We start from the raw sequence: 14684 nt of genomic DNA on the forward strand, positions 1-14684 counted from the left end.
GGTTCTTCTCTCCATCATAAAATCAGAAGTGGGAATGTTCACTGATGATTACACAATGTTCAGTATTATTCACAACTCCTCAAATTCTGAAGCAAGTTCATATGCAGCAAGATCTGGACAACATTCAGGCTTGGGATGAAGTAATGCTTCTGCCTGACAACTGCTAGGAAATGACCATCTCCAACAAGAGAGAATCTAACAATTTCCTCTTGACACAATAACCTTAACTTCCAGGTTCCCGAACTTCGGATTTGAGGGGGGGGGGGGAGAGAACTCCAAAAGATGAGCTGGGGAAGTTCCCCTGGACAATTGCGCTGGCTGGAAACCTCCTACAAAGTGATTTAAATTGTTAACTTCAGCTGGTTCTGCCAGTTTTGAACTCATAATTGTTCTGAAAGAGTTAGAAAGTAAAAAAGCACTTCTAACTTCAGAGTAACGATTTTAAAGACCCTGACTGAGTGACATACGGTACACCCCCCACAACCAAGCACCCAAACCTACCTCGACCTGACTCCCTCCCCCACCCCTGGCCCCGGACCCGGACCATGCCAGCGTTACGACAACTAGTGCTGTAAAAAGGAGAGGCATCCTCGTTTGCTCCCCTCCTTTTGTACTTTGTCACTAGAGTCGTATATGCACTTTGTTTCTTCAGTCTCAGCCAGCCCGAGTCAGAAAGGTCAGGCAAGATGGGCACTTGCCATTTTAAGCGCAGTAAGTCGTTACGGAGTGGCAATCCGTGACTTCACATCTGTATTTCCTTTATGCAGTTGGATCCAGCTAAACATAATCTACCAGCCAGATTAACTGGAGACATTTATGTTTCAACCAGACTATCAGAATTCTAAGATTAAAAATACCAAATACTGTTTACCTCTTTAAAAAGATGTTTTAAATTTTTTTGACACTAATGGCAAATCTGGCAACAAAAATACAGACAGTCAAAAATAATCTTGCCTCAGGTTTGCTGTAGTCTACGATCAAGCAATGAGGATTTACCAGTTGGGTCTCCATTTTTTCCTAAAATAAAGAAATTAGGAAAGATAATGTGGTCAAAAGATATAAAAATGGTTAGAGAGATGCAACTGTGGGGAAAAACATCAACTACTGGGTTCAGACTACAGTCTTAGCCTGGGTCAATTCACCAGGACAACAGTTATTTAAATAAAGCAGCCAAATGGCAATACATGGCTTATTGCAATATTATGCAAAGCGTGTTCGCCTTTATGCAAGTTTCCCACTATATTGGCTTAGGTAGTTACCGTGCAAACATCCTCCACATGGCACATCTGGCAGAACAGGGCTGTAAATGCAGATTGAAATCGTTTTGTCAAGCCAACTACTGAAGTTGTCAAACCACAACTTCTGTCAATACCCTCATCTATTAGAAGTGAGCTGCAATCCAAAATGGTGCATGTCCTTTCACTGATATTATTAAGAATAGCCACCAGTGCAAGTCCTGCAAATGATAGGCTCTTGTCTAACAGCCAACAGAAAAATAAAAACACACAAATGTAAAATATTGTGCACATTGGAGATACAGTAACAATTCATATAAATCCACCAAAATATGGTCAGGCCAACTCTCAGTGGAAACCTCTGTATGCATTTGTGATGTTGCCTGTTTGGCTAGTTATATGTTCATCACAAAATAGCCCATGTTTAAGAATTGAAAGGTCAATTTGGATATCCGAGGGTCAAGCATTTGGGCACGTATCATTTCAGATAGGAACATGAGCCAGAGAGAGGACAAAACCCATTCAAGTCTAATATAGAGGAGGTTTATAGGTATGGCAATGTGAAGCTCTACGTTGTACTACAACAAGAATACTTACAAATGTAAACAGTTTCGGCATTTTCAGCTGCACAGCAATTCCTCCATGCAAGTGTGGTGTAAGATTTGAAGTGTCTCCAATACTAAAGGAATATGGGGACAAAACTGAAAAAACACACAATGACTTTGCTGAAACACATAGAAGTGCACTTTCAAACAGAATCATTTTAACACTTTACAAACATAATGTACCTGAATTAAAAGTTACTTGTAAGAAATCCTGATCAATTGCGCAGTTATGCTTTTAAATTTCAGGAATGAAAACGTAATACAAAAGTTATACTCAGTTGGATAATAGTAAAGAATTATGTTTAAAAGATTAGGGGCTGGACTCTCCGCTCCCCGACACCAAAATCCCGTTCGGCGAGAGGGCGGCACCGCTTTTGCGATGCTCCGCCCACTGAAAAGCGGCGTACTCTAGGAGTATGCCGCGCCATGTATCCATGGCCTCAGGCCATCACAATCGGAGGAGGGCCAATCCGTGGGCAGAGTGGGGGCTTCATTCAGGGCTGGGGGCACTGTGGGCTGAGTCCGCCATGAAGCAGGCCACCGCTGTGCGCATGCATGGTCATGGACCAGCAATGCTCCAGACCATATCAGCAGCTAGAGCTGGGAGCTCTATGCTGCCTCCCTGCTAGCCCCCAGCAAAACGACGAATCGGTGGCCGTTTTGCGCCAGTTTTCCTGGCATAAAACACCACCGTTTTCACGCCGGCGTGGGGACTTAGTCTCCCAAATGGAGAATCCAGCCCCCGATGTCAACCATGGCTCAGTGGCAGCACTCTTGTGCGAGTCAGAAGATTATGGGTTCAAGGACCAAATCCAGAGTCTCAAGTACATAATTTAGACTGGCACTTTAGTGCAGTACAGAGGGAGGATTGCTTTGTCGGAGATACCGGGCTGGATTCTCCGTCGGCAGGATCCTCCGCTTTGTCAGCAGCGCACTCATGCCCGCGGATTTCCCGACAGCGTGGGGGTGCCCACAACGGGAAACACCATTTACCAGCTGCCTGGACGATGGACCCCGCTGCCGGCGGGGGCACGCCGCATCAGAAAACTGGTGCGGCGGGACGGAGAATCCCACCTCACATCTTTCAGAAAACACATTCAATTGAGACCCCATCTGATGACTTCCTGTGATGGCGGGCGGGAGGCAGCCGCACACTGGAGTGCTTCCCCTCGGTAATAGGAATTTCAGAGTTTTAACACCCGTTCCCGAGGGCAACGGAGGCTGAAAAGGCTGTAAGAAGGCTCAGGGAGGAGAAATGTGCAAGTTTGGGAGAAAAACGGCCGTGAAAAAGGGGGTTAATGGAAGTCTGCCAGGGAGTGAAAAAGTCAGTGCAGGAACTGTAAGGAAAGCAGCGGCTGGAGCACCAGGGGAGGCCGCATCGCTCACAGCAGAAGAAATGACCAAGGTGATGGCTGTGGAACTTGAAAAACAGTTCACAAAACACATGGAAGCGATGAAGAAGGAGATGGGGGTGGTACTGAAAGTGCTGGTGGAGGACACGATTGCCCCGGTGAGGGCGGCGGTATCAAGCGCAGCGGCGGAGGTGCGGGAGCAAGGTGAGACACTGAAGGAAGTGGAAGAGGCATTGTCGCAGCACAGTGATCAACTCACCTCGACGGAGAAGGAGTTGCGGAGGGTGATAGAGACCAACAAGGGTCTGCTAGCCAAAATGGAAGACCTGGAAAACAGATCCAGGCGCCAGAATCTGAGGATTGTGGGAATGCCCGAAGGGGTGGAAGGCCCGAGGCCGACGGAGTATTTTGCCACGATATTGGCGAAGCTATTGGGGGAGGGGGACGATCCCTTCCGATATGAGCTGGATCGGGCTCATCGGTCGTGGAGGCCTATACCAAAGGCGAGTGAGCAACCAAGAGTAGTAACTCTGTGTTTCCGTAGGTATAGCATGAAGGAGAAAGTCCTGTGCTGGGCAAAGTAAAGCAGGTGGTGCAGTGGGCTGGAGATGGTATACGCATATACCAGGACTTTATGGTGGAGCTGGCGAGGCGGGCTGGCTGCCTTCAGCCGGGTGAAGAAGGCACTGTACATCAGCAAGGTGCAGTGTGGCATAGTATATCCAGCTAAGTTGAGGGTGACCTACAAATCCAAGGACTTTTATTTTGGGATGGCAGAAGCAGTGGAGGAGTTTGCGAAGGCAGAAGGACTGTGGCAGAATTGAGAAATGGTCGTGTACCGATGTAGCCTCGGACAAGGGAAGAGGTGGGACTTTCATTTGCAATGATGGTTCTTTGGGGCTTGGGTGTGTATGCGGGGGACGTGTGCGAAAGGGGATTTCTTGGTTTTACTGGTACCGGGCAAGGGGGAAGGAGACCCGGGCAGGGGGCCTCCACGCTGGCCGGTTTAAGCCGGCCAGTGAACGGGAGTGAGGTGGGTGGAGGGGTGCGGCCATCGGAGCCTGGTAGAACAGGTTTTGGTGAGTCTAGCCGGAGTGAAAAGTTGGGGGAAGGATCAGAGGTTGGGGGAAGGACCCGAGGTTGGGGGGAGGAGTTTACAAGAGGAAGTGGACGGGAGGAGTCTGGGAGGTGGGGCGTCTACAATTCATGGGTGTCATTCACGGTGCTCTTTCAGGGATTGGATGGCATTGAATATTAGCGGGGGTGGACTGTATATGTCAACGGTGACCATAGGCGATTCCTGATTCCTTTTTCTTTTTTCTTTCCACCTTGGGAGGGTTTCTTTTATTTGATGCTTATATTGTCAGGTGGGCCGTTGTTTGGGGTGGTGGGAGGATGGGATCGTTGTTGTTGATAAGGGGATTGACATTGTAGTTGTTACCATTTACTGTTTGTTGCTGGGGTGTAAATTCTGAAGAAAATGTGAAAATGGAGAATAAAAATATTTATTTTAAAAATTGAGACCCCACCTGCTGGACAAAAAAGATCCCATTGATCACATTAATTTAGGTGATTAGATAAGTAGCCCAGACGCTTGTTCTATTAATCCAGAGAAACTTGAATTCAAATCCTACTATGGCAGTTTCAGAATAGAATAAAATCTAGTATGAGTAAAAATGACCATGAAGCCGTTGGGTTGCACAAAAACCTAACTAGTTGATTAAAATTCTTTATTAAAAGAAACCCTCTCTGCTTCCCAGGTCTAGTTCATTTGTGACTCCAGTCCCGCAGTTGGCTCATAAGTTCTCTCTGGCATGGCCAAGCAAACAAATCAATTGTAACAAATGACTTAAGGCAGCCCAATTCCACATCCTCAGGGCAACTATGGACGAGCAACAAATGCTGGCCTTGCCAGCAAGGCTCACATCCCAAGAATGTCTTTTTAAAAAAACTAATGGCAATTCAGCAATTTTGGAATAGGAAACAAGTGGATCTGATCACAGCCATAACAATTAAGGTCAGTTTTATACTATGCTGACAGAGCAAACGTGACTACACCTCAGAAATAAAGTGGAAAATATCCTGATGCTATGAAAAAAGCTTCTGTGTTTATAAATTCCACCATTTGGTATCCACACTTTGATCAAACTGCAATGGGATCAACAGTAACATGCAATGAAATATCCTTTACAGTTTTAAAATCTGGAGTACCAGAGATTCGAGTCCTCACCCCTATCAGAAACAGGCCCTGAAGTTTACGGGGTTGTCCGAGGAGAAAGGAGTAATAGACAGCAAGGTTGGCCTGTGCCAGAGAGTTGAGGATCCACTGCCCCTTCACCCAGATGCCCTGTCTCAAGTGAGTACTTGATGTCAAAAACGATCCTTCCCTCTCACTGATCACATGTCCATTGTCTCATAGGATCATAGGCTAATAGAATAGATGGCATTGAGGTACGTAGGGAAGAGGTGTTGGCAATTCTGGACAGGCTGAAAATAGATAAGTCCCCGGGACCTGATGGGATTTATCCTAGGATTCTATGGGAGGCCAGGGAAGAGATTGCTGGACCTTTGGCTTTGATTTTTATGTCATCATTGGCTACAGGAAGAGTGCCAGAGGACTGGAGGACAGCAAATGTGGTCCCTTTGTTCAAAAAGGGGAGCAGAGACAACCCCGGCAACTATAGACCGGTGAGCCTCACGTCTGTAGTGGGTAAAGTCTTGGAGGGGATTATAAGAGACAAGATTTATAATCATCTAGATAGGAATAATATGATCAGGGATAGTCAGCATGGCTTTGTGAAGGGTAGGTCATGCCTCACAAACCTTATTGAATTCTTTGAGAAGGTGACTGAACAGGTAGACGAGGGTAGAGCAGTTGATGTGGTGTATATGGATTTCAGCAAAGCGTTTGATAAGGTTCCCCACGGTAGGCTATTGCAAAAAATACGGAGGCTGGGGATTGAGGGTGATTTAGAGATGTGGATCAGAAATTGGCTAGCTGAAAGAAGACAGAGGGTGGTGGTTGATGGGAAATGTTCAGAATGGAGTACAGTCACAAGTGGAGTACCACAAGGATCTGTTCTGGGGCCGTTGCTGTTTGTCATTTTTATCAATGACCTAGAGGAAGGCGCAGAAGGGTGGGTGAGTAAATTTGCAGACGATACTAAAGTCGGTGGTGTTGTCGATAGTGTGGAAGGATGTAGCAGGTTACAGAGGGATATAGATAAGCTGCAGAGCTGGGCTGAGAGGTGGCAAATGGAGTTTAATGTAGAGAAGTGTGAGGTGATTCACTTTGGAAGGAATAACAGGAATGCGGAATATTTGGGATCTAGGTGTCCATGTACATAGATCCCTGAAAGTTGCCACCCAGGTTGATAGGGTTGTGAAGAAGGCCTATGGAGTGTTGGCCTTTATTGGTAGAGGGATTGAGTTCCGGAGTCGGGAGGTCATGTTGCAGCTGTACAGAACTCTGGTACGGCCGCATTTGGAGTATTGCGTACAGTTCTGGTCACTGATGGACTTGAGGTTGTTTTCGTTGGAGAGAAGAAGGTTAAGAGGAGACTTAATAGAGGCATACAAAATGATCAGGGGGTTGGATAGGGTGGACAGTGAGAGCCTTCTCCCGCGGATGGATATGGCTGGCACGAGGGGACATAACTTTAAACTGAGGGGTAATAGATATAGGACAGAGGTCAGAGGTAGGTTCTTTACGCAAAGAGTAGTGAGGCCGTGGAATGCCCTACCTGCTACAGTAGTGAACTCGCCAACATTGAGGGCATTTAAAAGTTTATTGGATAAACATATGGATGATAATGGCATAGTGTAGGTTAGATGGCTTTTGTTTCGGTGCAACATCGTGGGCCGAAGGGCCTGTACTGCGCTGTAATGTTCTATGTTCTATGTTCTATCTCCATCAGAAGGGGCCGGGCATCCGGAGCCACCCGTCCCGGCACAGACTTCTGGGGCACAATTTGCTGAGTACCACACAGTTGCTGATGCACATCAGGTGAAGGCAGGAACATTGAAGTGAGAAAGCAGTCAGAGGTCTGCTGGATCCCAGGGCTCAGCTGGGTCTGAGTCAGATCCCAAACTTCTGGACAAGGTTATCCCAGAGCTGATTCAGATGATAGGACACCGCCGTGAGATTTAGGAGGGGATGTCAACGACATTCCAACGAGTGCTTAGCCAATTGGAGGAGTCCCAAAGGCTACTGGCTCTGGAGATGATGCCAAAAATGCATGGCACCGAGGCCAACATTGCTTGGGTGGTGACCGCAGTGGAAAGCCTGGAGCAGGGCATCTGCGCCATGAGTGATGTTGTCCAAGGCATGGTTCAGTCTGTGTGAACCATGATGAGGGCTTCAACATCATGTGCCAGTCGCTGAGAGCGTCAAAACTATGATGCAGACAATGGGGAGCCGCCAGGACTGGCAAAGCCAGGTGACTCAGAGGCCGCTGGAGCTCATCCAGTTGTTCCTCCGCCCCATGGAGACCCCCAGAGCCCTATGGGCACCGTCAGGGAGGAGAAAGCGCCGGAGGCCAACCCGGGGCCTGCCACCAGGGAGACAATGGCTGCCTTCAGTTCTTACAAATCTACCTCGGCCCACTCCCCAGCCCCATCCCGTAATCTCCCCTAACCTACAGATTCCTGAACCTAACGTGCATATCTTTGGACGGTGGAAGAAAACCAGAGCACCAGGAGGAAACCCACGCAGACAAGGGGAGAATGTGCAAACTCCACACCGACAGTCTCCCAAGGTAAAAATTGAACCTGGGTCCCTGGCGCAGTGAGGTAGCAGTGCTAACCACTGTGCCACCGACACATTGGGTGGGAAGGGGGGGAATAGGGGTGGACGGAGGGATTGGGGTGGGGAGTGGGGCTGAGCTGATGGACAAAACCTTGTCTTATGACAATCGAGTGATGACGAGGGCCTCCCTGATCCTCTGGGCATGCTGGACCCTTGCCGCCGCCTGTCCTCCATCCTTCGGTTCCTCCTTCAGATCCTCTCTGGGTTTGTCTTCCATCACCTCCTGGTCCACCGCCTCATCAGATGAGGCCGCCTATCCCTCCTCCTTCAGCATGTCACCCCGCTGCTGTGCCAGGCTGTGGGGGGCAAAGCAGACCACCACAAATGGAAGACCCTCTGGGGGTGTACTGCAGTGCACCACCAGAGCGGTCCAGGCATCAGAACCGCAATTAGAGCAGTCCAATGCACTACTCAATGACAGCACGGATAGCAACATGGGCCTCGTTATATCGTGTTTCTGCCTCAGTCACTGGCATCATCAGCCAGGACCTCAGGGGATATCCCTTACCACCCAACAGCCAATTCATCATCCCAGGGTGTTCCTCGAAGACCAGGGATTGCCGAAAGTCCCAGGATGTAGCTGTCGTGCATGCTCCCTGGGAAGCGTGCACACATGTGCGTGATCCGCAGGCAGCAGTCGCATACGAGTTGAAAATTCAGTGAGTGGAACCCCATCCTGTTAATAAAGGGCACTCCCTGATGCCCCGGTGCCGTAAGGCGACATGCGTGTCATCGATTTCCCCCTTGATCTGGGGCATCCCAGCGATGGCAAAGAATCCTGCAGCCCAGGCATTTTGGTGGGCCTGGTCCAGCTCATGATGCCCGGACATACAGGGCACCAGTGGCCTCACGGATGCAATGGTGGGCTGTAGCTTGGGAAATGCCGCACAATTCCCCACTCGAGCCCTGGAATTATCATGTTGCATAAAGGTTCAGGGCTCCGGTGACCTTCACAGCCACAGGGAGTGGGTGTCCTCCTCCTCCATGGGGTTTCAAGTCCGCTAGGACATGGCACAGGTGCCACACGGTCTCTTTGTTCAGACGCGGTCTCTTGTGGCACATGCCTTCTGTCATCTCATCGAAAAGACCAGCGCTTGTACACCTTGGGCCGTCGCTGGCCTCCTCCTCGGCGTGATGGTCAGCTGGGTCTTCAGGATGTGCGGTAGCCCCCTGCACATAATAATAACCTTTATTGGCACAAGTAGGCTTACATTAACACTGCAATGAAGTTAGTGAAAAACCCCTAGTCACCATATTCCGGCATCTGTTCGGGTACACTGAGGGAGAATTCAGAATGTCCAAATTACCTAACAAGTACATCTTTCAGGACTTGTGGGAGGAAACCGGAGCACCCGGAGGAAACCCACACACATGGAGAGAACGTGCAGACTCCGCACAGTGACCCAAGCCAGGAATCGAACCTGGAACTCTTGCGCTGTGAAGCAACAGTGCTAACCACTGCGCTACCGTGCGCCCATGAGGTGCCGCCTCCAGCCTGCGTCAGCATTGCTGCCTTCTCTAGCGTCTGGCCACAGAGGCTCCCACCAGCACCAAGACAGCAGCCTCTGCGGGACCAACAACACCAGCCATATTGTTATATCTGTAAGGAATTGGAGAAGGAAAGAGACCAACAATCAGTTAGGGCTTCCACCTTGTGATCCTCAAATCCCCCACATCTCCCCCACACATACGTGTCCCCCTTCTCTCCGAGTGTCATCCAGCGAACCAGTTATTCTGGAGAACCTCGCTCTGCACACTCATCCCTGGCCACATCAGGAGGCCCTAGACCCCAGAACTCTTTGTCGGGGACATTAGGGAGGCTGTGCTCTGGTGCTCTCCCGCCAATCCCCCCAATCCCTACCCTTATCCTTTGGTTGCAGGACTATCCAGAGTGCTGAAGCCCAGCTCTTGTGTTTAATTGTTGGCTGCTGTCTCTATGGTTCTGGCAGTGTTCAGGCTTCGAAGTTTGACTGAAATGCGATGCGCTAATCATCCTCTGAGACATGGCACATGTGCTCACAAGAAGCCACTTGAGGGTATTTTGTTTATTAAACGGTCAACAGTAACAAAGATTTGAAAATCAACTACTTAACATTCCACATATCACACTTACCATTAAACAACAAGAAACGTCACCATTCCATATTGGTGCCAATACAAAGCTATATCAGCTCATTTTCACAAATAAAAACAGTAACACCCTGCAGGTTCCTCAACAGAAACAGAGGATAAGCCTGAGAATGTGTTATCATGTCCAGAACTTGTCGTAGAAATGATTTGTCCATTAATGTGTTACTTGTTCCATGTATCAGTGCCATTCCCCGTCCAGGAGCCGCAGCCGTGTAGGCCCTCGCACACGGCCCAATCTCCCCGGAACCAAATCCTGATATCTACATATTCCACTAGTGCTCAAGGTGCAGTTAAACATCCTTGAATTCCAGCATGTTTAATCCACGGTGATGTGCCAGTTACATGCAGCACTCACCACACCAGCAACAAAAGCATCAGCAATCTGAAAAAGCATTTCTTCCAAAGCGTCATCAGGTGGCCCATTTAGATCAATGTCAGGCCCACAGTGTCTTTTTGCTTCAAACCGGATTGTGTTCTGGATTCATACATCCCCCTGAGCCCAATGTATCAGAACACTGAAAAAAATTGTCCTTCAGAAAAGGAAGGAAACAGCAACAGCAGCTTCCAGGCATTTGCAGCCACCAGCAGTAGCAAGCAGCAAACATAACCTGCAAATATTTAAGTTATTGACTGTATCGAAATACAGAAGACAATACAATGAGGACACCAATCACTTGGCACCAAGGATGCACTCCTCCTTCTCCTTCTCCTTCTCCCCCCCCCTGAACTACATCACCAGAAAGGCACACCAGTCCAGCCCACCTGTAAAAGGCCACTCCAACTGGTGGAGGACAGAGAGAAAAACATTCCAGCCCACTGGAGAGGGGGACAGTTCAGCCCAGAATAGGTCCAGCACATTATAAACCAGACAAAATACAGAGCAACCACCGCGTGAATGACTGCGCGTGCATGCCAGGGGACCAGGCCATAGAAGCGAGAGGGGTCGCAGCAGGCAACCTCCCCTACAGTGGACCTGCATCAATGCAAAACCACTTGGTGAGCCAACAACCGGAATGTTGCACCAACGTGGAGCATAGCGGAGGAGGGAGAGAAAGCCAAAACTACCCACCCACCTCTTCAGCACTGGCACACGACTCCCAGGCCACAGAGGCAGGAGGGCTGGAGAGGCGAAAAAAATAAACCGCAGTTACATGGTATCCATCATACAATCCCCCCCAAACATAGACCAAATGCAGAACAAAAGGAAAACAAGGAACACCAGTGACCCGCACGGCTCCCATAATGGGAACAGCAGATTGCTACTGAACATAAAAAGTCACCGGTAGTCCATTAAAGTGTCCGAACGCAATCTCTTGAGCTGGGCAGTCGAGCCGGGCTGTCGCCCCTCCTCTCCTGCAGCATCCAATCTTCCATCACCACCCTGTCAGAGGGCCGGGCCACAGGAACATAGGTGCATTAACAGGTCACCCACAAGACCAGAACAAAATACGCAGTCAACACTCAAAACAGATATTTAAAAGCATCCACAGACTGCTCGAGCAAGTCCTCCATCCTCAGCCTGTTAGTAGGCCTGTCAAAATCCTCCTCACTGCCTTCAGGTTAAAGAGACCAATATGCAACTATCTCCTTTCTTCCTTCTCTTCATCCAGAAAGCAACAAGACCAAGGAGAAGCAGCAGACAAGCAGAAATGGCAGCAGCAACCAAAATTCTCAGCTACATCACCCAGGCATTTACAGCTAAGCAGTAGCAAGCAGCAAACACAACCTGCAGCTGGGAAGTGCTCTCACAATTAACAAGGCCAATTCCTCATTAGCAATAGCCTTCAACTGTGAAGCTAGAGGCTGCTCATAGTCAAAAGGAATTAAAATGACCTTCAGCATAGAACCCAGTACAGGGCTCTGTCCTGGAAGTGATTTGTAGGACAGACTGCAGCAGCTGTAGTTTCCCTGTTATGGGTTTCCAAAATATTTAAAGATGGCTTGAAGGTCTCACAGAGGCAAATCGCCCCCCCCACTGAAGGTCTCACAGAGGCAAATTGCGCCCCACCCCTCCCCAAGAAGCCGTTACATTAGACTTCAATCACGCTAATGAGAAGGAAACAAATGCAAATGGCGGTTACTGATACTCTCGCCATACTTGGGAGAGATCCGGAACTCGCCATTGTAGCCACCTAAATTGGCCAACTCCCGATTTAAAATGGCGAACGGCAAAGGCTGATGGGAAAGTCAGCCAACAAAGACAGAAACCAGCAGGTGCAGGTTTGCTGTGTATTAAAACTCTGCAAAAGGCCAGACAACATCGATACCAGCGACCATCAGCATAACAATGTAGCAGCCATCTACATACTGATGAGCAATCCCCGGAAACAATAAGTAACATTTGGGATACACAAAGCAAAGCCAGACTCCCCGGCGCCAGCAGGAGCCAATACAAAGGAGGTGAACAAACACCTCAAGACCGCCCATCGATCAGGGAACCGCTCCAGTATTGGAGAAATCGAACCATGCGATTGGGACAAAGTCCAATCACTTGGGACCAGGTACAGGGTCCGCCCTGAAAGGCAGGAAGCCCCTGGGGACTATAAGAGTTAAGCCCCAAGTTCAAATCTCTCTCTCTTCGTCCTGCCCGGGTCACCCAGCAACACAAACCAACATTGACCGTGACCGGTGCAGTGACCACCGACAGAAGTAAGTCTTAATTCAACGCTCGCTACGAGATAGGCGCTCCTAGCTACCAATCCATACCAATTTCGAATCCCGCAGACTCAGAACCCAAACGAAAGGCCATTTGTTCTACTGACCTAGTGGGGCAGTCCGAAGTTAAGTATAGGCCTGTTAGTTGTAGAAGTAGCTTAGACGTAGAATTTGTGCATGAGTAGCGATTACGGTGTACAATAAATGTGCTTTGATTTGAATCTTACTAATCGGTGTATTGAGTTGTTGATCATTACTTGGACTTGAACCTCGTGGCGGTATCATAAAGATACCTGACGACTCGAGAGCAAAGGTAATAAAACAGAGCAATTGAACCAACGGAAAGTTAGCAACATCATCGGGAGCGGGCCAGCAAACCGAATAGTCGATTTAGGCTTTTCCTGCTATTTAACCGGCGCGCTCTGATCCACGCCGAGCACAACGCGGTGGTTAAATCGCACCCTCTTATTTTTCTGAGTGTTTTCCGCATCTACTCCATTAACCTCGCTGAAAACATAATACGGTAATTGTCAGGCCCCTGCCTAATTTTCTGCTTTTAAGCTGGTTTTCACATCATAGTCACTTCAGAGTTTAAAAGATTCATCTCAAAGGATTGGCAGCCATGTGATTTATTGCTCCAAGATCATGTTTAAACTCCAGTTGTTAAAAATGATGTAACAAAATTTAAATTATTGTGATCTTTGAGTATCAACTTCCTGCACCCGAGATCTCTAGTTTTAATATTGCCATACTGTATCTTCTGTGCTCATTTACAATATGAATTTGAACTATCTCCTGCCAACACAGGATAGTCGCCGATACCTGTCTGCACATGTGTACTTGTCAGTGCATGGGCAGAATCCAAGGACAATTTGCAAGAGACAATTCCATTCTCAAACAGTGACTGGTTCTTTTCAGCTGTCTTCAAACTTTTAATAATGAATCTTCTTTCATTTCCCATGTATCCCGAAAATTATTTACACCACAAATAAAAACCAGTTAGACCATCCACTGAACTACAGTTCATGAATGGCTGATCTGAAATTTCAATAAATCGGCGCTTCTTGATCCCCATGGTGGGCAGGGACTTTGGGAACAGCCATTTCTTGGTCATTGCCTCTCCTGCTTCTCTCTCTCCACAGCCATTTGTTTTGATATTTCATCTTTTAATCAATTTCTAAAAAGACATGAATATAATGTGTCATTTTAGTTGATGGTTGGGGTGAGGATGGGCAAAAGCAGTGCGTCCCATTTGCAACTTGCTCTTTCCAGTCCTGTCTGTGGTGACCTGTGGATTGAGGGGATTGCTAATTTGATGCTTCCAGCACTGTAATTGTTACAATTCCCAGGGTGATAAATGTGCATGCATCCTTCTGTACATTACCCTCTACAAAGATGGCAGGCTTGCATACAATTGAACATGCAAGGCGTTGCCAGCAAACACAGCCAAACTTAAAAAGAAAGTCATTAAAAGTGTTTTCCAATCAATTAAGAACTTTTTGAAGTGAAGTCACTGTTGCAACGGAGGAAACATTAAAAAAAAAAATTTAGAGTACCCAATTCATTTTTTCCAATTAAGCGGCAATTTAGCGTGTTCAATCCACCTACCTTGCACATCTTTGGGTTGTGGGAGCGAAACCCACACAAACACGGGGAGAATGTGCAAACCCCACACAGTGACCCAGAGCCAGGATCGAACCTTGGACCTCAGCACCGTGGGACTGCAATGCTACCCACTGCGCCACCGTGCTGCCTCAATGGAAGAAACATGACAGCTACTCACCCAGCAAACTCCCACAAAAGGTAACGTGATAATGACTAGATCATCTGTTTTCAGTGACCAGAATTTGGGATAACTACCCTGCTCTCCTTCAAAACAGTGCCATGGGATCTTTTACAT

General features: G+C 48.1%; 1 protein-coding gene across 3 annotated transcripts in view; it reads right to left on the reverse strand.

Moving 5' to 3' along the window:
- The window catches only part of uba6 (ubiquitin like modifier activating enzyme 6), a 294389-nt gene that overhangs the window by 144539 nt on the left and 135166 nt on the right, over positions 1 to 14684 (reverse strand). For all 3 annotated transcript variants that reach the window (XM_072517066.1, XM_072517065.1, XM_072517064.1), the window contains 2 exons: positions 1833 to 1936; positions 955 to 1017 (listed from right to left, as the gene is read on the reverse strand). In XM_072517066.1, coding sequence (XP_072373167.1) covers positions 955 to 1017; positions 1833 to 1936 — 167 coding nt within the window. The remainder of the gene's footprint in view (positions 1 to 954; positions 1018 to 1832; positions 1937 to 14684) is intronic.

Source organism: Scyliorhinus torazame, chromosome 9, assembly GCF_047496885.1.
Source record: "Scyliorhinus torazame isolate Kashiwa2021f chromosome 9, sScyTor2.1, whole genome shotgun sequence".
In the NCBI taxonomy this organism is placed as follows: Eukaryota; Metazoa; Chordata; class Chondrichthyes; order Carcharhiniformes; family Scyliorhinidae; genus Scyliorhinus; species Scyliorhinus torazame.